Source organism: Hylobates moloch, unplaced genomic scaffold (assembly GCF_009828535.3).
Source record: "Hylobates moloch isolate HMO894 unplaced genomic scaffold, HMol_V3 SCAFFOLD_7, whole genome shotgun sequence".
In the NCBI taxonomy this organism is placed as follows: Eukaryota; Metazoa; Chordata; class Mammalia; order Primates; family Hylobatidae; genus Hylobates; species Hylobates moloch.
In genome coordinates, this window is record NW_026652282.1 from 128,201,839 (window position 1) to 128,224,874 (window position 23,036).

General features: G+C 37.0%; 1 protein-coding gene across 1 annotated transcript in view; it reads right to left on the reverse strand.

Moving 5' to 3' along the window:
• The window catches only part of AFF2 (ALF transcription elongation factor 2), a 486,418-nt gene that overhangs the window by 139,606 nt on the left and 323,776 nt on the right, over nt 1–23,036 (reverse strand). The window contains exons 7-8 of the mRNA XM_058441365.1: nt 19,118–19,154; nt 18,698–18,731 (exon numbers count right to left, since the gene is read on the reverse strand). Coding sequence (XP_058297348.1) covers nt 18,698–18,731; nt 19,118–19,154 — 71 coding nt within the window. The remainder of the gene's footprint in view (nt 1–18,697; nt 18,732–19,117; nt 19,155–23,036) is intronic.

Below are 23,036 nucleotides of genomic sequence, written 5' to 3' on the forward strand. Positions count from 1 at the left end.
TTTTGTCTCTATTCAGCCAGCTTTTCTCTTCACAGTGAAGGAAGATGATCCCAGCCAGCCACCCCGGAGACAACTTACAGTTGCAGGTGGTCTGAAGGGAAAAAAAAAACAAAAAACACAGACAAAAGGCTCCTCACAAAAGAAATCTGAGTGAAAGTTGGTGGAATTTCAGAACACCCTCCATATTATCAATACAAAAATAAAGCCCCCATAATTTTGAAATACAAATTATCTGTAATTTCACTAAGCTGCCTATAAGGGATATTTGATTTAAAATGTATTTTCAGATGTGGCGGGGCAACTGGAGTAAAGGTGGAGTGAAGATGGCAAGATAAAAGATAATGAGCATCCATACTCCAGTTAGATATTGAAGCTGAGTCTACATACGCACAAAGAACTCTATAATGGTGTAGTTACCTAGATTGGAGTGGCCCAAATTATTCCACATCATGTTGGTAGAGATTCTGGGAAAAAAAATTCTATAGCCAAGTTAGTTTGAAAAACACTTCATATTCTACACCCCTCTTGTAGAAACACAGTGAGCATTTGCATATTAAAGGCTCAAAGAATTCCTACAATGAAAAGACTTGTTAGTTTTTTTAACCCGCTGTTTCCCAAATATGTTGGATCATATAATTCCCTTTTTTGCTGAATACCAATTAATATTTCATAGGAACTATTTCATGATAAAGGATTTAGAAAAAGAGAATCTAAATATTTCGTACTTAAAATACTTTTGCCTCACACATACACATAATTGACAGAAAAAAGAGGTTATTTTCTTTTTCTCTGATTTTATTTGCCTCAACTATTCACATCATTTGCATGGCATAAATAAGACCATGTAGCCTAAAGCTTCCAAGGAAAGTTGTCTGATATTAATAAGTAACTTTTTAAAAAGCACAGCAGCAACCCAGTTTTCAATTAGAAGATGAGAGTCAGTATACTCAATTTCTCAAAATAATCACTCAGTGACACATACATGATTCTCCCACTGACCTGCTTGGTGGCCACAAATAAACAGAATTGGATCTTTCCTTTTTAAATCTTAGAAGCTCAATTTGTTCTCAGAAATTATCTGAGACAATTACATTTTTTAAAAAGTCTGAAATTAATGCTTTATAAATAAAAACCCAGGATTAACTCTGTACAACCATTTCAGAATTACCTTATGTAAAACCTTCAAAGTTGAATTCCATGGGAAAGTTAAAAAATGTGTTTACTCAAGCTATTGGGGTGAAGCCTTAACTGCTTAGATATATTTTAGGGGCTGCTATTTTTATGCAGAAAAAAAGTGACTTTCCCTAATAAAGTTTCTTAGGAGAGTAGAAAATCCATATAATGTCAATTTACATATTGCTGTAAATGTTCCTGTGTGGTTTCACCCTCTCCCTAACAAAGATTAAACACGTTTGTTTTAAAAAGCAAAGCCAGCCAGCACACTATTTAAAATATTACAGTGAAAGCAGGGAGGTGCGTCTTCTGTATTCAAGATGTGCTTATAGTTTCTGGATGCACAGATCTCAAATGACACTGCACAGCTCAGCCCTAGCTCTTTTCCAACGTCATTTTGCTCTATTCAAAATGATGATTCCAGGTAACATTTTCACATGGGTTGCCAGCGTTCTTTAGAGAATTCATGCTCTGTGAGGTGCTACACCACACTTCCAGTTACTGATCTGTCCATTTTACCTTGGCTGTGAATATTGTGCAAACAAAGGTTACATTCCTTTTCACATGTTATGCAAACTGATCTAATTTTCTCAATTTATTGTTAGATTTTCAGCTCATGGAATGTGTCTGTGAACTAGACAAATTTAAGGGGAAAGAAGGGACTCAAGGATTAGATTCCCATGAGAACAAGAACAAGGCCGTATTTGATCGGCTGCTGCTGAAATACGGCATTTTGACAATCAAGAATGAGCTTTACAGAATTAGCTTTTAGGCAGCCAGTGGCATCTCCATCTCAACTTGTGTTAGCAAAATCTGCTGGACTATAAATAGTTACTATTAAAGACAAACAAACCATAAACCATCGACTCAAATTTTAAAAAAAAAATACTTCTGCTTTTTTATCCTGTACAAGTAAGCATCACTTGGCACAATAGATTTGTTACCGGAAAGTGCATGGGATACCATTAGGAGAAATACCTAATGTAAATGATGAGTTGATGGGTGCAGCAAACCAACATGGCACATGTATACCTATGCATCAAACCTGCACATTGTGCACATGTACCCTAGAACTTACAGTATAATAAAAAAAATAAATTAATTAAAAAAGAATAAACGACATAAAACAGATAAAGAGCTTAGAATACTGCCTGGCATGTCAGATGTGCTATATAGTGTTTTAAATTTTTAATTAAATATTTTAATTTTTAATTATACATTTTAGTAATTTTTAAACAAATATTTGTCTACATTTGTTTTTCTGTTTTTATTTTATTCTTCATACAAACTTAATTTTTATTCATACAAACTTTCATTTCATTGTATGCAGGAAAATTCCATTTGTTTACAGAAACATGGCATCTTTTTCAATACAAATGTTATATTTCAGTTGTTTATAGTTATTCATCTTTTAGAACTTCTGGATTTCTGACTTAATTAAGAAGGACCCTCTCCCCTAGATTGTAGAAACAGAGTTCCAAGAATTTTTACTAAAGGTATTTTCATTATTGTTGTTTTATATTTTATATTTGTATCTTTTTTAACTTTTATTTTAATTTCAGGGGTACAAGTGCAGGTTTGTTACGTAGGTAAACTCTTGTCATGGGGGTTTGTTGTACAGATTATTTAATCATTCAGATATTGAGCCCAGTAACCATTAGTTATTTTTTCTCATTCTCTTCCTACATTAATATATTTAAATGTGATAGGAAACTACCTTTGTTTTCTTCTAAATGGAGATCTAGTAGTGCCAGTATCATCATTACATATCCATTTTTTTCTCTTTGAATCAATGTAATGCTATTGTTATATATTACATACATATATAGGGAGAGAGATTGAATTGTCTCTTCTGTTGATCTAGTATCTATTTTCATGCTAATAATGTATTGATTTTATTAAAGCGGACTGTAGTTTTTTCATATATTTAGTAATGAAAATCTTTTCTACTGTTCTTTCTTTTCATTTACCATGGTTGAGCATTTACCCTTTTAGTATACGAACTATAAAATAATTTGTCTCATGCCAAAAAGAATCATTTTGAGGAATTCTAATTGGAATTGCATTATAAATTAATTTTGGGAGAAATAACACTATAACACTTCTGCTGTGAGAACATATATATCTTTCTAGTTCTTTCAAACCTTGTTTATGTACTTCAGTGTCATTTTATAGTTTTTTAATGTAAATCCATACAACTGTTGTGAATGAAATGGGGTGTTCTTGTATCTCCATTTCCAAGTACTTATTATTAGTTTGAACAAAATGTATTGATATTTGTATGTTGTACATTATAATATTGTGTATTAATTAGAAAAAATACTTTTGCTTTTTTATCCTATACAAGTAAGCATCACATGGCACAATAGATTTGTTACTGGAAAGTGCATGTAAATTGATGTTTTGAAAATCAAACCATATTGTAAATGCATGAGATGAGCTTACTATTTAGAGGGAAACTGCGGTGAATCATTTTCAAAGTGAAGGATTCTTTTTAAGGGTGAAAAACTACCTTTTTATCTGTTTGGAAATATGTGCTAGAATTTTTGTGACAGGTTTGCTTCAAGTGGGAAAACATCTATATATGATTTTCTTTTTATCTCCCATGTAAAATTGTGTATTACAATCATTCAGTAATAATCATCATGCAGCCAAACTACACCATAATAGCGTGGGCATGTGAACGTGCATTTTCTCTGTTTTCTCATTATGGGAGACTGTCATGATTCATCCACTTTACCCCTTGCTTTCCTTTTAAAAGAAGAAGCTATTGAAATTCTATTTATAAGAAACGTTGCTTTGAAATCTTTCCACATGTATCCCATTTACATTATTGGAATTAGACTAAAAAAAGAGTTTTATACCACAGGTTCAAATTTGGGAAATTATTTAATGGCTTTAAACCAGAAATGTTTTGAAATGCTTTGATGTGCATAATGAACTGCCTTATCATCTCCCCCCTCTTCTCATCATAATCTCATCAAACTTTTTAATATGGAATTAAAAGACAACAAACCTGAATTGAAACATAATTTGAAAAGTCAAGTTACTTTAGTTGAGATCTAAAATTTAAGCAAGAGCATTGGAGGGTTGAAAGCTTAGGAACACCTCCTATTATTCTATAATTTTTGAACAGGTTTCTAGGAGTTTTGCATAAAACTTTATGTAAAGAATGTTTTTCAAGAGAGTTGCTCTTCCACAGAGGTAGTCTCTTAACTTGGATAAATCATTGCTGTTCAGAGAAAGATCTCTCTCTGAAAAACAAAAATCAGTTTATTTATATCCACATAAGTACTCATTTGACCTGCAGTTTCAGGCTTTTATAATAAAAGTGCCAGTAGAAAATACAGTGAGTATGAAATGCTAAATTATGTGAAAAATTGGAAAGCTATAACTGAACTTCTTTTAATTCTATTTTATAAAGTTAATTTATGTTGCATTCAGAATCAAATTGCTAAAGACATTTCTTTGCTCAGAATTGTTATCTTCTACAACTATTTTAGACCCTCACTTAATATACCACTTAGTTAAATTCCTTACAGTGTACATTTTAGCAAGGGAAGAAAAAATGATTCGTCTATTGGGCCTGAAGAAAGTATTTTTTAAAAAACACACAAATATTTTTAAACAGTGCATATGTACTTTATGGCATTACTCTCTTAACTCAGCGCTTAGGAGTATGGGAAATAGTACCTTGGTGAATTATTTTTGATAGTTCACTCAGCAATAAGTTTATTAAGCCACTGTTACAACTATGCACTTATATATTTTGATATACAGTGTATTCTACATTAGTGTGTCTTCCGAGATTCCATTCCTACTCTTAAAACCAATTTAAATGTTATTTTACCTTCCCTCCTAGCAAAAATAAGCTTAATTCTCAAGGGTTAATAGTCAAGCCTTATCATAATTAAAGGCAGAGTCTGAAGTGTCTTTTTAGACCAAGGAAACAGAAGTAGATATGCAGCAACAGGAACAATTTGCCCAGGCAAAGGAATGGAATGTTTATTTCACAGAATGGCAGAGGCTATTCCATGAAATTTTATTGACATGTTTTCTTATTCAGACGACTTCCTTTATGCATGCAAAAACTGGGAATAAAGAAAAGAATTTGTTCCACCTGATTAGAAAATTGACAACATGCTTGTTATATATTTCAAAAGTAGTTTTTCATATATATGTGAACCACAGAATTAAAAATTATGACTCAGCAAATTATCCCAGTGGTGATTTTACAAAATGTGAGAGGATGTTTTGGGACTCAGGAGCAGAGAATATCTCTGGCCAAATTCCTGTCCTCCATTGTTTCCTCCCTCTTGTATTCTTGTATTTGTTCCACTACCTCTGAGGAGGTGCTGCCATTTCGCAAGACAATCAAGTCCAGGTGGACTCTGCAATTGGAGAGTCCATGGGTAGGCAGGAGGGCCAGGGTTAAGGGGTCTCTTACTGGAGTCAACCAGACATACGTTCAAGTAATGAATCCATCATTACTGGCTATAAAAATTTAGCTTCAAGTCATGAAACCCAGTTCTTCATTTGTAAAATGTGGGTAATGGCAGTGCCTACATCTCACTGGGTTGTAAATAGTCAATTAGCTAGTGGATATAAAACACTCAGCACAGTGCTTGGCACTTAATAAGTCCTAGCTTTTATTTTTAGAAATAACTACAAACTAAGAGTACAATTGTGACTGGGATAAGATGCTGTGATGAGCTCCAAGAACGAGAAGACTGTGCCTAGTACCAAATATGTATACATTTAAGACGTTCTAGCCATTCTTTGTTTTTATCCTCTGGGACTGGGGTAGGCAGGTAAGCCGAGGAAATGTTCAATGTAGTCCAGGTTTGCTCTTTCTGGACAGGTCTTTCTCCAACTGGAGACCTCCAGGACAAGTCAGGGAATAGAGTGAAAGGCTTCCCAAGTGACTGAAGATTGGAATGTAGTACAAACAGCACTCACTCAAAAGACTCAGTGATCATGACCGCAATAATCATGAACATGACTAATAAAAGTGTTTATCAAAAAATTCCTATGTACCAGGCACTGTGATAAGCACTTCAATCATTTAATCATATCATGTAGGTGCTATTACTACTCACCATTTTACAGATGAGGAAACTGAGTGATAGAGAGGTTAAGTAACTTGACCAAGATCACATGGCTAAAAGATGGTGGAGCTGGGATTTGAACCCAGCCATTACAGCTACAGAGCCTGTCCACTTCAAGTTCTGCATTGTATTTGCTTTCCAGCCACATACATATGAGCACACATGCATGCATTTATATTTCTTCTTACGATACTACTTTTAAAATATGGATTAACAAATGTAAGAATACAATATATAAAAAAATAATATTACTTCAGAGCAAGTGACACCTTCTGGATCATTCTTTCACTTTACACTCAAGAATATTTTCTGGTTATCTGTTGTGTAGTAGGTTCTTCCTGTACCGGCTGCTGAAGAAATAGGGGAGTGGATACCACCCCTTCCACTCAGGTAAATAGATCTGTGAAACTATTATGTTCAGGAGAGTCAAACATCCTGCTACCTGTGGTTCCACAGTCCTCACAGGTAGAAGACTGTCTTTGTTGGGCTTTCATGGGCATTGCTTGGGTTTGGAAGTATATCACAATTCAATCATCACTATCACAGTCTCCTCAGTACCCACGCTGACCAAACCACAATGAAGAGACTCGCAAATGAGGTGAGAGGCGATTCTACCCAGTCTTTAGATAGAACTACCCCTCAAGGTACTCTCCCACCACTAGGTGGTGAGAATTCCTATGGCTCCACATCCCTCAGTCCCAACTACTTGATATTGTCCAACAGATTTAATATTTGATATCTGTTGTGTGCAAAATAGTATACCCACATTCTCAGAGTGAGAACATCACTTTTGGTCTGAAATGTTTGCCCTTCAGAGAGTTAAAGAGTCATTTTCTACGTGTGGCATTAGAAGCACAAATCAAAATCCTTTTATGAGAATGTCGAAAAAAATAAAGAAAAGAAAAAGGCCCAATAACAACAACAACAAAAATCCTGTTATGGAAACACAGATACAGCCACAGCTAATTATAAAGCCAGACACACCGTGATGTGCTTGCCTTGGGAAAGACATGCACAAAGGAATTCCTGAAATTGCAAGTGCCATTCACCCTCATGTTCCTGAAAGCCAAGAGACCCTATGTTGCTTGTTTCATTTCCCTGGCTCTGGGAGTATCAGTATGATTTCAGCTTTCATGCCACTAAGCAAATCAGTGACTGCTGGCCCTCTTGATCTGAAAGTCTGTCATGCGGCTGCTCTGCATTCCCCAACTTCCCAGAAGCCTGGGCACAGAAATCTGTGGTTTGAAAGCGGTTGCCATTTGGACCCTGGGGCCACTGGGGTTTTTCTGGGATAGATCCCCAGCAGTATCTTCTCTCAGTATCGTTACATCTTTACTGTGCATCTTGGCTTCTTGCCACCGTGAATACTGAGTATCGCATTTCTTTCTGAATAGCATAAATTGAGCTGAAGTTGCTTTAAATTTCATGCAGAAAACAGCTCTGCTTCGAACTACAGCCATTTTTGTGTTAAAAATCCATCAAGATATAATCTTTTTGTCCCTCCTCCCCAAGACACACAAACCCTTTCTAGCAGATGGGAAAGAAAGGCAGATTATTTCAATTAAGAGGCTGTCGCTGACAATTGTATGCAACCTTTCTTCAAAGTTCATGGCAGCAGTGCACTTTTACATTTCTTAGTGACTCTGTCAGGATCTAATTTTCAAGGTACGGTTACCATATTAGCAACCTGAAATTTTAATCCAGTAGTAAAGGGCAACACAGGTCACCCAGTTTCAGGCCCTCTTCAATATCAAAATTTTAAAGCGCTGCATAAAAGCATGAAGATAAAGGGTAGACCTAGTCCCATAATCCCATTCTCTAAGACAGTGAGATTGTAAAACGTATGAGATTTTTCTAAAGTTTTCAAATTATTCTACAAGTGCTAAAACTATTACTAAATTGAACAATGTTTCCTTGGGTATAATTGAGTGGAAAAATGCAGTCACTCTTCTCAGCAGCATGAAACATCCAGAAACATGCTGGGGATATCTAATTAGGAGAGGGGTGGCACACATAGTTATTGATTTTAAGTCTATCGCTCTCTGACAGCATTGGCAGTTGATTTTTTGATTCAAACTGCATTGACAAAACACTTTTGAAAAATAATGGCCAAGATTAGCAAAAATAGCACTCAACTAGGAGTCAAGAAACAGGACTGAGCTTTGGCAACACTATTACCTGTGTGAGCTGGGACGCCTCACTTAGGTCACCTGGGCATGACTTTCCTCACTTCTAACATGGAAAGAGAACCAATGAGAGTAGGTGACTGCAAAGCTCATTCATGAGCTCATCTGTTGACAACACAATTCGCTACAGAGTCTGAGTAATATATCATCTCTGTTTTATTATATGAAGAAACAAAGGCTCAGAAAAGCACCAAATAAATTCATCAGGTCACATGACAGGGGAGTGACAGCGCTGGAACTTAAGCCACTCGGAAATGGATGCCCCACATCTGTGACCTCTCTAGGACAATAATGGCTCCCTCCCCTGTCTCCTTGCTCCAGAAACTGAGTAAAGACCAAATCTAAAAGATTTAACAATATAACAATATATATTATGTGTTATATAACAGTATGTGTAGAAAACACATAATGCCAAAGAACTAGAAAGTAGTAGTATTATTAAGATTATTTTGTTATTTTTCCTTTGTATTTAACAATTAGTAACAGCTCAATTGAAACTTTATGTGGGTGAGTCAAACAGGGTATTAAAAAAGGTTTGAATTTTGTAATCCAAGAATCCTGGAGTGAAATTTCATCTCCCTCAACAACTAGCTGTGTGATCTTGAGCAAGTCATTTAACTGTTCTGGGACGAAATTTCCTTCTCCATAAAATCAGTTTAATCTTGTCAACCTCTCAGAGACATTATGAGGCTAGAAGGTGATTAAACAAGTGAACCAGTGAAATTGCACAGTGGAAAGAACACCAGGCAGGCCTGACTTCAAATATGACTACCAGTATTGGCTGTGCAGCCACAGGTGTTTGGCATTCTCTCTGAGCCCTTGAGAGTACAATCCTGGGAGTGATGATAGTGGTGACGATGGCGATGGAGATAGCGATATCTATCTCACAAGGTTGCTGTGAGCATGAAATAGCTGATGCTTATAAAATATTTCATGGTGCCAGGTATATAGCAGGTGCCAAAAGTGGTGGTTGCAATTACCCGAGAATACTGCTCACATCCAGATTGTTTTCTTCCTTTCTTTCTGTACCATATGATATACAAAAATTATTTTGGAGAAACCTAGAATGACCCTTTCAATTTTTAGATGGCCTAGACAATTTCCAGATATTATGAGAAATAGGTACTTTAAAAGATTTTTCTTTTGAAAAATATGAAAATATTCTATGTACTCACATATTATTTAAAAGTCAAAAAAAAAAAAAAACCAGCTGCTGGCGAGGTTATAGAGAAAAGGAACACTTATACACTGCTGGTGGGAGTGTAAATTAGTTCAACCATTGTGGAAAGCAGTATGGTGATTCCTCAAAGAGCTAAAAGCAGAACTACCATTCGACCCAGCAATCTCATTACTGGTTATATACCCAGAGGAATATAAATCATTGTACCATAAAGACACATGCACACATATGTTCACTGCAGCACTATTCACAATACCAAAGTCATGGAATCAACCTAAATGCCCATCAAAGACAGATTGTATAAAGAAAATGTGGCACATATATCCCATGGAATGCTATGCGGCCGTATAAAGGAATGAGATCATGTCTTCTGCAGAAACATGGATGGAGCTGGAGGCTATTATCCTTAGCAAACTAGCGCAGGAACAGAAAACCAAATACTGCATCTTCTCACTTACAGGTGGAAGCTAAATGTTAAGAACTTATGAACACACCGAATGAAGCAGCAGATACTGGGGTCTACTTGAGAGGACAGGGTGTGAGGAGGGAGGGGAGCAGAAAAGATAACTATTGAGTACTGGGCTTCATAACTTGTCGAAGAAAAAATATGTACAACAAACCCCCGTGTCACATGTACCCCCAAACCTAAAATAAAAGTTAAAAAAAAAAGAAAAAAAGAAGAAATACTCTATGTAGTTACAAAATTGAAATCTCCATCTGGAATTTTTATAAAGTGGGCTTCTTATGCCAAAACAAGTAACTCCAGAAATCAGGCAATGGAGCTGTCAGAGTTATAGGTTGCTAAATCATTAGCTTCTACTCTTCTCTGGATACTTTTCTCTCACTTACTGCTCTCTCAGGGACCCTGGAACCTTTGGCAAGGACAAGGCAGTGTACTATGGGGTTGTACTGTAGATCTTCAGTGTCAAAAACCCACAGGGTAGCAAAGAAAATAAATTTTACTCTTTTGGTTTTCAGAAGACCTACCCCAACCCCATCTAATCCATCCCACCTACTCTGTTCCAGTCTTGGCAGCATATTTGTAGATGTCAAGCAAATGGCTTTGAGACCTTTTCCTTTTTTGGTCCTCATTGTTAAAGTGGGTGGATGAACCACAAAGAAAGGCATTTGTCAGATTCTTCAACTGATTTTACAGCTGTAATTTTGCGTGCATCTGCGGTATTCTGCCAACACTGCTCCCTACTCGTCAGCGTAAAATGGAGGGGCTTTTAGCAACTCTGAGAAGGTGTCAAGAGCAGACCATTTAAACCTAACACTCCCAGTAACGTAATTGTGGTAAAGGATCTGGCTGTTTGTGAGATGCTTGATAGGAGGGAAAAACAAAATGAATAGTTCAGAAGCGGATATTTCTTCTCCTCTACTCCAGTCTCAGTTGGATTTTGTTTGTTTGTTTCTTTATAAATTCTAAGAATAATCCATGGAGCGTGTCTACACTGCTGTTATATGTTCTTCATCTGGGCCTGGAAGACTTGTCAGGACTCTGATGAGTTCTGGCCCTGCAGCCATCTGGGGAATCTGGGGACAAGGCAGCATATTCTGAGAATGCAGAATCCTGGCTTCTAGTCCCAGCCCTGCCACTCCCTAGGTGGAGGACTTTAGGAAAATCTCTTCCTCTCCCTGTGCCTGGTTTCTTTTCAATTGGCTATCTAACAGGAATGCTGTGCCACTCACATGGGCTAATGTACTGTGTGAAAGTGTGTTAAAATTATCATTCACTGTGCACATGAAAAGTATCTCTGATCATAGCACTTTACAATGTAATAACTGAAAAAAGAGTGTGCATATGTCTATGTGTGCATCTCATTAGATCAGACAACATTAGAGTGACCTACTATTCTGGGATACAGAGCATATGTATGCATGTGTGTGTATGGGGGGGTGTGTTATCACAACATTACATTCAATTATACAACTGAATTTTTTTTAACTTTGGTCCCTTGCTTATTAATTTCAGTGCCTTCCACCAGCATTATTTGCTTCACTCCCAGTTACTGTTTAAAAATGCTGAGAAGAATCTGGAAATATGCCACTGTGGTTGATAACAGATGGGGACATTTTTGAAAATTATTTCACCATGAGGATATAAAGCCACTTTCTAATTATCAAACAAGTTGGTAAGCATGAAAGGCGATGGATGAGTCTCTTATAAAAATAGACCCAAATATTAGTTTTCTCTTCACTTTAATGTGGCACAATGGACATTTCTGAAGGGATATGCCACCAAAATCAATCTTCTATGAATTTTATTTTTGTGATGGTCTAAGTCCCTTGCAGGAATAGATCCTTCAGCCTCACTGAAGGGAATATGCAACTAAAATGTCATTATTTCTAAAGTTTTCTGTAAGTGCTATGAAAATTTCATTACCAAAGAGAATAGAAAGACCGTGAGAATGTTTTCCAGATTGCTATAACCAATACAGGAATTACATTATTTTTAGATCAATTTTGAAAATATTTTTACTAAAAAACAATTGATATTCATTACAACCCTGGCCATCCTTTTACCAAAGCCTTCATCATTGGAAATGTTTTGGCATTGCCATTTTGGCTTGCACTGTGGTTAGTCCATTTTGGCCTAATGCCTGGGCAAGATCACACCTGACTGCAAATCCCTAAAGCCACTTCCAAATGACTCATGGGATGGCTTTAGTGTAAGTTAAGAGCATATGTTCTGGAGCCAGTCCTGTTCTGCCTCCCTCTTTGTTACTGTGCCACTTTGAGCAACTCACTCAATGTCTCCGAGCTGGGTTTCCACTTCTGTACACTATAATGATGATGAACCCCATGGGATTGCTTGTAAGGAGAAAAAGTGCATGGGAAGTGCCTGGCACATAGTAGGCACTCAATGAGTTAGTTGGGTTGCTGGCATTGTCGGTGCAAGTCTTATCTTCACTAAACCATGAGTTCCTTGAGACAATGATGTGCAGTGTTTCACCCTGAGTTACCAGTGTTTTGGCCCAAAGCCTTACATATAGTAGATACTGAATGCATATTTGTTGAAGAAAAAATGAAATCTAGTAGAAAGGAAGCGATGTTTGCCTTTTCCCAGAGAGAAGGAGAGAGAGGGGGCGGTGGGGGGTGGGGGGGAGAGGGAGATAGAGAATTTGCTTTCAATTACAGAGGTGTCTCAAAAGTCATCTGAGATATACAAATCCTATGATAGAATTAGGTCCATGAACACCACCACAAAAATCAGATCTAATCTTTCAACTATGATGGCTGAGCCAACCCATCTTTGTTTTCAGCTTTTGTGACAGAAATGTAAATCTACAGCTCTCTTTGAAGGGAGCCCCCATTTTAGATCTTGGTACCCATCAAGCCCCGGCAGCTTCAGTGCTTCTTGATGCAAACATTCCAAATGCCAATATTGCTTGTTGTCACATTAGCCAATATACAATCCTCAACATAAAATCCTCTTGATGTCTGATTACTCTTCTCAAGGACCACACGCTGATTCATTTCAAACTGTGAATTACCTTTAATTCACAGCTTGAACAGGCTGCCAAATTTTGTTTTCTCTGCTCCCAGGTGGCTGCCCCCGATGCAGTGGAGAACTTCCAAAAATATATTAAGTCCTTAGGAAAAGTTGGCAAGCTCAGAGATGCAGGGCATACAAGACAAGCTAAAAGCAAGAGTTGGTATACTTCTTGATTTAAAAACCAAAATGTCTGCAACTAGTAAAGTTATCAAGATTACCAGTTTATCAGGAGAGTTAGTTTGGCTTTTATAAGCCTCAAACTGCAGTATTTTTAAATTCCAAGTACCAAATCATGTATTCTGATTAAGAATTAATCTGATCAAGAAAATAACAGTCATTTCTTCCTTGCCCCATTACAAAGTCACTTTGCTACCAAAATTGCATCCAAGTAGCAGATCAAACATCTACATGGGGAACAATATATGAAATTGCTAGAAAGTGGGTTATTGCTCTGCAATAATGCATTGCAGTTCTTAAATTTCAAATCAAAATCTCGAAGGAAACATTTCCAATGATGAAGGCTTTGGTAAAAGGATGGCCAGGGTTGTAATGAATATCAATTGTTTTTTAGTAAAAATATTTTCAAAATTGATCTAAAAATAATGTAATTCCTGTATTGGTTATAGCAATCTGGAAAACATTCTCACGGTCTTTCTATTCTCTTTGGTAATGAAATTTTCATAGCACTTACAGAAAACTTTAGAAATAATGACATTTTAGTTGCATAAAACAATTTTGACCCAGTGTTGTGTCATCGAAAACAGAGCGGTATAATTTCTTATGGGAGTACATCCCACCAGGTTGTCGGAATGTTGTGTCCAGGTACAAAAGGAAAACTTTGGCATACTAAATCCCTGAACTTATCAAATCCCGTGAGGAAGGGCAACTCAGCAGGATGAGAGAGAGCTTTGAACTCACAGGGCCCTCGGCCTGCATTCCAACTTTTTCACTAAGGAGCATTGTGACTCGGAGGGCTCTTCTGTATGTTTGTAGCCAAAATACCCATTCAAAATAAGTGGGCATGGCCAGTTTGTCTTCCTACTGGACTGTGTACACTTCAGGAGGAAGGACTATTATTCTAGCTTTGCTTTGCTCATCTGTAAGATGGGAATAATTTGGAGCACCTCCATGATGCCTAGCAACTTTAATAAGGCAATGTACATAAAAGCACCTGGCACCTGTTCTCAACAGCACAGTAATTATTATTTGTGTCTGTCATTCCCGTGATAGTATAGTGCCCTTTCTTCCTAACTATTGCTACAATCAAGGATGTCTTCATCTGACATGCATAACAACCACCCACATGTAAACTCAGGCTGGCCTCAACCAATCTGTCTCCATAAGACCTTCCATCAACTCTCTGGATCCAGAGTTTGGATGTTTTAAAACATACAGTTAATGCCATAAGTTGGCGAACTGGTTTTATAAAAAAAAAAAAAACAACATTATGGCTATATTAAGATTTTATGGAAACTATCCAGGCATCTCGACAGCATGGTTTAAAACACAGGAGCTGCTCAGTTAAATGGGGGTCTGGATGGTTTCCACCTGGACATAGTCCAAATGCTAACAACCAAGTTTTACAAAGGAGCTTGATATTTGGAGCTGCCATCTCCTCAACGGTCCTCACAAAACTGAAGTTAAGAACTAACTGGATGTACACCCTTGAGTTCATGGAACCTGCTTGAAAGTCCTTTTTGGAGCAACTTAATACATCTTATCTATTCCTATGTATGATGTCCCATAAAAGACCAACAAGGTCATGCATTTGGGAAGGCCATTGAACTGACAGGTAAGTGGCAAGATGTTATAATACACTGGATGAATCAATCCAACTGAACAAAGAAAATCCAAGTTCTTCGGCTTGGTTTCTGTTTTCTCCCTCATTGCTCTTTAATAACTTCATTAAGAAACTACAGGTGGCGGGCACCTGTAGTCCCAGCTACTCAGGAGGCTGAGGCAGGAGAATGGCGTGAACCTGGGAGGCGGCGCTTGCAGTGAGCCGAGATCCTGCCACTGCACTCCAGCCTGGGGGACAGAGCGAGACTCCATCTTGGGGAAAAACAAAGAAAAAGAAACTACAAAGCAACACAATGTCTGGTGAGTCCATTCAGAGTCTGAATCCTGTCATTGAAATAAAAAGATCTCTTTGAGACAGAATAGACAGACATGATATTACTGTGTAAACATACAACTCCACAGCCCTGAGAACTACAATTTCACCTTCTTATGCCCATGCTTCACCCTCTTTTTGGGGACAGAGACATTTTTGTGGGAGATTAGAAACTTTGTTTGATTTAGAAGACCTAGGTGGGGCCTTTTCCAAGACTGTAACATAGCTCAGAATCATAGAGGCTGAGGGGTGGGAGACCAATTTCTGGTCTTTTCTCCTCCAGAAAGTATTAATGATTAAAGTTAAATGTATTTTTATGTTGCTAGATTTAATTACTAAAAAGTATAACTGCTTAAATTTGAACACTGACAAGTGTTTGTTGGTGTACCTGCATGTGTAGACACATATACTCATTAATTTGTTTAATTTCCTTTAAGAGACTCTGTCTGTATAGTTTAAAATAAAAATAAATTCTCCTGTGATTTAACCTCATATCTTCTGGATACTAGGTCAGTGCTTTCCCCCACAATAACACAACTGACACAAAGGAGGGGATTAAACCTAGGTCTCCAAACTTCCTCAATTCAGTACTCTTGCCTCATAAGCATTCAGAGTTCCAGCTGAAGCAGGTAGGATGTCATGGCATGAATGGACACTGATAAAAAGCACTGTATGCCAATGGAGTATACTGAGAAGGAAAATACCCAGTTTTCCAAAAAGCCAGTCATATTGTTGGGGTCAGGCTCAGAGACAGCAGTAATTGTCAAAAAGAAAGAGGGAGACTGGCTAGTTGCAAGTTTATACTCAGGCCCACTGTGGTCAATGTTTTCAGACCTGGTGCCCATGTGTATAGTCCTTCTAAACAATGCATACTCCAATGGAAGATCTGCGTTTTGTCAACCAGGGAAAACAGGCCAAGATGAGGAAAAGTAATGAAGTGTCCCAGTAATTAAGGGATTCTGTTTTACAAGACTCTAATCTCTCTTTACTGCACTAAGTGTCAGGAGTGTGCTTGGGACATTTTCTGGCCTTGGGTCTTTCCTGCATCACAGCTGACTTACAGGCTGCTTCTCACCAAGGTGCAGGCATTAGCAGTCTGTCTGCACTCAGAATGATCTTAATCACCTGGAGGATTACGCTGCCAAATGGAAAATCCTAGGAGGTGGCTTAAAAAGCACACTGTAGTTAAATGTGGGAGAATGATAGTAATGGCTAAGCCGATAATTTGGAAGCTAAAAATAAAAATAACTTTATTTACAATTCTGATCTGTCCTATGTTAAACCCATACCCTACAGTAAGAAGGGAACTTATTGCAGCTAAAATCTGATGGATGGTGCTTGGACTTTAGATCAAACACACAAAAAGAGAGGAGCTCATTCATAAAATGGACTCAGTGTCTTCTAGTTTTACTGATGCTTCCTATAGAGTATTTTAGTCATATTGACTACACTATATATTACCATGCTGCGAAGTGCTGTTCTCTGGAAATGCAGCCTCTAACTATAAACCACAATTGACGAGTTTATTTCTGTTAGTTACAAACTACTGAAACATTGCATTCTATGGTATATATGGAAAGCAGCATATTTCACAGTGGGAGCCTAATACTCTTGCTTTAGGAGTAAGATAATTTTACATAGGAAAATATATTTTTATATTTTTTTCAAGTTTGGAAACTTGTGTTGATTTCCTAAATGCATGTGAGAGAGAGAGAGAGTGTGTGTGTGTGTGTGTGTGTGTGTGAATCTTATCGACTTTTTAATGGGGATGAAGTGAGGCAGGAGTGAAGGCAGGGAGGATTAGATCTGTTGTTTCCTAGAATAACAAGGGGGAGGGCAATTCAAAATGTGATTAATGGAAAAGCTAAAATGTACAGCATCAAAGATGACTTTGATTTTTGTGTTTTCATATAATTTGGTCCTTAAATCGGGATTATGGTTTTATTATCCCCTTCTCTTGTTTTTTCTTGCTTCTTAAAATTGAGAATTCTTGGTTGTTGAAATTGAACTTTGAATTAGAAGGCACAGATCAGTCTAGAAAAGCAAATAAATGGACCAGTGATGGGGTCAGGGCTTTGGGGCTTTGCTACTGCACTACACCAAGAACGTAGAAATGCCACTTACTTTCTCAAATCCTCAGTCTATTTGGGAGTCATTCCCAGTTGTTTTATGCAATTATTCATGATCTTCCAAAAGGTGAGCAATTCACTTCAAGTGTGCCATTAGGCCACTTGAATGTCATAAATTATTTCATTTTGAAAAATTCCAAGTATGTGCCTATTACACAAAAAAATCGACTTCCATTTTCTATTATTAGATATGAAAGAAGTTGTGAGAGAAATAATACTCCCTTGATACTCTCTTGGACAAATGGATATTAGAAAATCTACAATAGTTAATATGAGGAAATTGGTTTCTCCAAACCCCTCCTTCAGTTAGCATTAATAAAAAATGAAGACAGTGCTGAGTGAATTGTAGGGCCCTGGCTTCTGAACTTCAACCTACCATCATGTAATGTCTTATTCCGGCTCTTCCTGGATGCCCTTGTTTGTCTTTAATATACCGGTGCCTGATGACCTGCAAATAGTGAGGTCTTGGGCTGACTGGCCATAGCGATCCACTCAACATTTCATATCCAATTATGGCCGCTTAGATTCCCTCGTCCATCCTAGTCAGTGGTGACTGAATATTGTGTAAAATAATGTCTTTAGCTGATACTATACAGTGTTTGAACAACTAGTTAAAATGTGGGAAACGAGCCATCTAGAGATTTATTTTTCACAGAAATCACAGTTGTTTTCGTATCCCAGGTATTGACCTGGTCTGTATTTACAAACTTAGAGAGCTTAATGGTGATCTCATTAACTTTTACTGTTATTTACTTATTATGGGTCCTATAATCTGTTTGTATTACTCCAAAATTAATATGCTAAAATCCTCACCCCCCCAAGGTGATAGTATTAGGACATGGGTATTTGGGGAGGGGATCATGACATGAGAGTTGAGCCCTCATGAATGGGATTAGTGCCCTTATAAGAGGAGGCCTGGGAGAGACCCCTCACTGCTTCTACCATGTGGGATTAGAGTAAGAAAACAGCTTTCTATGAGGAAATGGTCCCTCACAAGATGCCCTTCATGCTGGTGCATTGATCTCAAACTTCTCAGGCTCCAAAACTATGGGAAATAAATTTCTGTTGTTTATAAGCCATGTTGTTTATAGTATTTGTTATAGCAGTCCAAGTAGACTAAGACAATGGGAAATTTGATTCTCCCCCCACCCCAACCAAACTACATATTATTATGAGTCAAGGTTCATAGTTTCAAGGAGCAGAGGAGAGAACAAGATTGGATCAGCATTGAGGCACTGTTTCCTTGCCAAATATCCCCAAAAAGGCCTGATTTGGAAATCCAACTACTCACGATTTGAAAGATACTGACTTTGTAGAAGCTCTGGTGGTTGGGTCATTCCACTCTGAAAAGAAAAGATATAAACAATTACTGTTCATGTTCCTACTGTCAAATGATTATTCTGAATTAAATTGATCTCCAAACATGCAGTCCCCTGAGTTACCTTCTTGAGATAAGTAACAGATGAAAAAAAAAAAAAAAAAAAAAAAAGGGAACCAATTAGATATACCATGGGACTGGAAGTCATTATGTTAAGTGAAAAAGGCCAGGTACAGAAGGACAAACTGCATCTTCTCACTTATTTCTGAGAGCTAAAAATTAACAATTAAAATAACTTTTTGTTATTGTTGTTCTTTCATGTTTTAATGATTTTAAGTAGGAAAAAGGAAAAAATGAGGGAGCAGAGGACATGGATGTTTGGACTAAGAAGGATTTTTCAAAACCACTTACTTTGTAAGGTGAATCCTGGGGTCAGATGCTGCGATTCCTACAAGGAATAACATACATGACACAAACATTAGTTAAATGACACAAGGAGAATAAGAGGTATATTAATTATTGCTGAAGATATAGTTGACTAATGTTTGCAAATAGGAAACTGCTGTTAACAATTCCATTAATTAGGCTTTTGTCTATAGCTCTATTTGAAGGATAAACATTGCCAGCCAAACCTGCTGCAACATGATCATAACTGCCATTTAATCAAAATTATAAGTAAGACTGGTATCTATCTGGGAATGTGTGTAACATGGGAACAAATGACCCATATGTGTGAAATTGAAGTGTATAATTTCTCACTTAGCTGGAAAACGATGCCTCTAAAAGAATAAAGAGGACTTGGTTCAAACAGATGATCATGTTTTTTGTAAAACTGTAAACAAGATGATAATTAATAGATCTGCCCAGTTTTTCCCTTTTATAGAAACAGATCCAACTTTCTATGACACATGTGCACAGATGTACCTCATTTTATATATAAGAAGTGTTCTTAAAACTGCATTGCAAGTCTGTTGAAGTATAGGAAGCAATGTGAAATGTTAGTGGACTGTGTTATTTAAAGGAATTTAAATTTGATTTGAAAGTCACACTATACACAATTCATTCACTGTTTTTAGAAATCCAGATTTGCACATGCTGCCTTGCTTGGAGTGTGGCACACCTGTGTGGATACTGACAAAACTTGAAGGCAAAAGCATTACAGTAACGTTCAGGGCACACATGGCACTGTGTGGATGGAAGAGAAATGGTACAAAACGCAATACAGGCATTCCAAAAACTGGAGACAATGAATTCAAGCAAATACAAGAATTAGTTATATCAATCATTGTTCCAAGTAATCTATTTATTAAGCCTAATATTGACCCTCTGTAGATGAAAACTAGGCTCACAGCATTCTTTATCTTTTATAAAAAGTAAGCAAGAACTATAACACTTTGCTTTAATCAAAAATGAAATTTCCAGCCTATTTGGTGTGATTCTGTTGCTCAAGAGGTTTGTCTTCTGACAAGATCACCACTCTGGAAGACTACCACAAACTCAACAAGAGGCAGAAAAGGCCTCTTAGAGAAAGAACTGTCTGTCACAAAGCCCGTATAGTTTGCTGCTCAGAGGCTTCTGTGCTCTCCCTGATAGAGAACTGTCTTTTGACAAAGGACTCAAATGATTCTCACTCATTTTCAAATCACAGATGGCAAGGAAGGGGAAATACTTCTAGAGGCACAGGCGCTGAGAAAACTGACAGGTGAAAACCAATAGCAAAGGAGCCCACAAAAATGACACAGAAAAGTCTGAACTTAAAAAGCACAAGAATCTACAGTCATTTAATATAGAGTCAAGCATTCCCACCTGTCTTAATAGACCCTGAGAACATAATTGCAGCATAGTATAATATTACACATACTACAATAACTTACATTCATAATAATATATGTTATCAAGAAAGAGTAAAGCATGCTTGATATAATCTTTAAAAGAAGTCAGGAAAATATTAATTACACTTCAAAATAATTTATACTGCATGATTCCTATAGAATAATAACCTTCAGTTATCCAATAATTTTAATTATCCAGAACATCTCATTTTCCAGAGTGTCAAATAAATGACTTGTTAACCATTTATATCTCTGTAACTATATACAAGTATTTTTATCTGTTACCATTTAAGGGATTTCATTACAAAGGTACAGGATGAGTTTGGGCTTGTATACCTCCAGGAAATTAAATGACAAGTTCCAAAGTCAATTAAGCCAAATATCTGATCAGAGAGTAAAACATGCAGTCAGTCTTTGTACTGGTCTTATGCCTGAATTTTTAACCTTCATCCAAATATTTTGGATTTTACACCTAAACAATCAGTTCTTCCAGAGCATCAGTGCAACAATGCACACAGCAAACTGGAAGATTATGTCATTCACTGAATTGGAGGAACCGATATTTATTCTTGATACAATTTTTAATGTTAAACTGAATTTCACACTTCTTTTTACTTTATTTTTTAATTGTTAATTTTTTGGTACATAGTAGGTGTATATGTTTATGAGGTACATATGATGTTTTGATTATTATGCACTGGATTTCACATTTCTTAAACTAGAAATCAAATCAAAACAAATGAAACACCTTTGTATATCACCAAAGTTACTTTACATATGTATCCAGTCCCAATTGGAAATAGCTTGGTTGTAGAAATAATCTGCACAGTTCTCACAGTAATTGTTAATGCACAACAAATAATACAAATTTATTTTAAATGCCTGACTTTGCTTTATGCATTTCTTTCATAGACATGTCATATATGTAATTTTTGCAGTAGAATATAATGATGCCACGTTCTTTTCACAAACTTATATGAGGTTCTTTTAAGCAATAGCCTTGACAATAATCCTAAAATCAGAAGTTCCTAAAGGATCTAGATTCTAGAGCAAGGGTCAGCTAACTTTTCCTGCAAAGGGCCAGATAGTAGATGTTTTAGGCCCTGGGAGACATACCATCTCTGTCATAATTACCAGACTCTGCCATTGTAGTGTGCAAGCAGTCATGGACAATGCGTAAACAAGTGGGTGTGACTGGGTTCCAAGAAAGTTTGATTTATAGACACTGACATTTGAATTCCACACTCATGTGAGTATTATTCATAATAACATATTATTTTTCTTTTGAAAATGTTAACCCTTTAAAGATGTAAAAACCTATGGGCCGTAGTTTGCCAACCTCTGTTCTAGAGGATGTTTACCTCCAGGAAAACTTTATTAAACTTCTCCTGAGGATATTATTATTCTCTCAATTCTACTTGGCATGCACTTACTCCCTTCCTTGTGAGGTTTTTCATCGTCTATGAGAAAACATGCCATTTTCGATTTGAAATTGGTAAGTAAGCTTAAGTAAGTTGAGAATTTTCAACTGTATTTGTTTTAGTAAGCTTACAGATTCATCAACTAGTTTACCTAGAAAATCCATTGGGATTATATAGTGTACACACACACACACAAACACACACACACACACACCACGCCCCAATACAGATGGGGAAACAAAGGCTTAGAGGAACTTGAACAGGACCACACAGCAAGCAAATGGCAGTGCCAGGATTAAAACCAGCTGGGAATGCAGCTCTTAAGACAGCACTCTTTCCTCTGGGCAAGCTCTGTCATGGATGTAAGAAACTGATGCTTTCTGAAAGGATGCTGTCACCTAGTTCTGGTGGAAGCACTGAGGAAAGGGGAAATCACCTTTGTTACATATAGGGATGGCCATGTTTTGGAAGATACAATTTGAACTGGGGCATCAGTGAGCCTGTGTGATAAAAGATATACAGAGAGACAGTATGACCACTGGTGCCAGGAACACCTGGATCTAAATACTGGTTCCCTTATTTATTAACTGGATAATCCTGAGCACATTACTTAACTACCATGTTTCCTCCTCTGTAAATTGGGGTAGTAAAATTACCAATCTCTTTGGGTTGTAGTGGGGATTCAATTATTTACTATATATTAAGTGCTTAGAATGATGTGAGGCACATGGTGCCATTGTATGTGTTGGTTGTTATTTAAAATGTACTTTTCTTTCAAACCAACGTTTTGGCAGGAATCAAATGAAACAGGAGTGGGTGTGTAGACTTCTTTCTTTCACCATTTTAGGAAACTTGCTTCTACCTTTGTCATGGGGTTGATGGTAGCACAGATAATTGGCAGAAAATGCAAACTGTGCTTGATTTCAAATTGTGCACTTACTATAAAAGCCCATTTAAACAACAGTTCTATTGTATACACTTGCAAATGTCAAAATTGCAACTTGCACAAATTATCTCCAAAATTGGAGAACCCAGCTGAAAACACTGCAGTTGCTGTACAAGTGTTGGACCTGAACT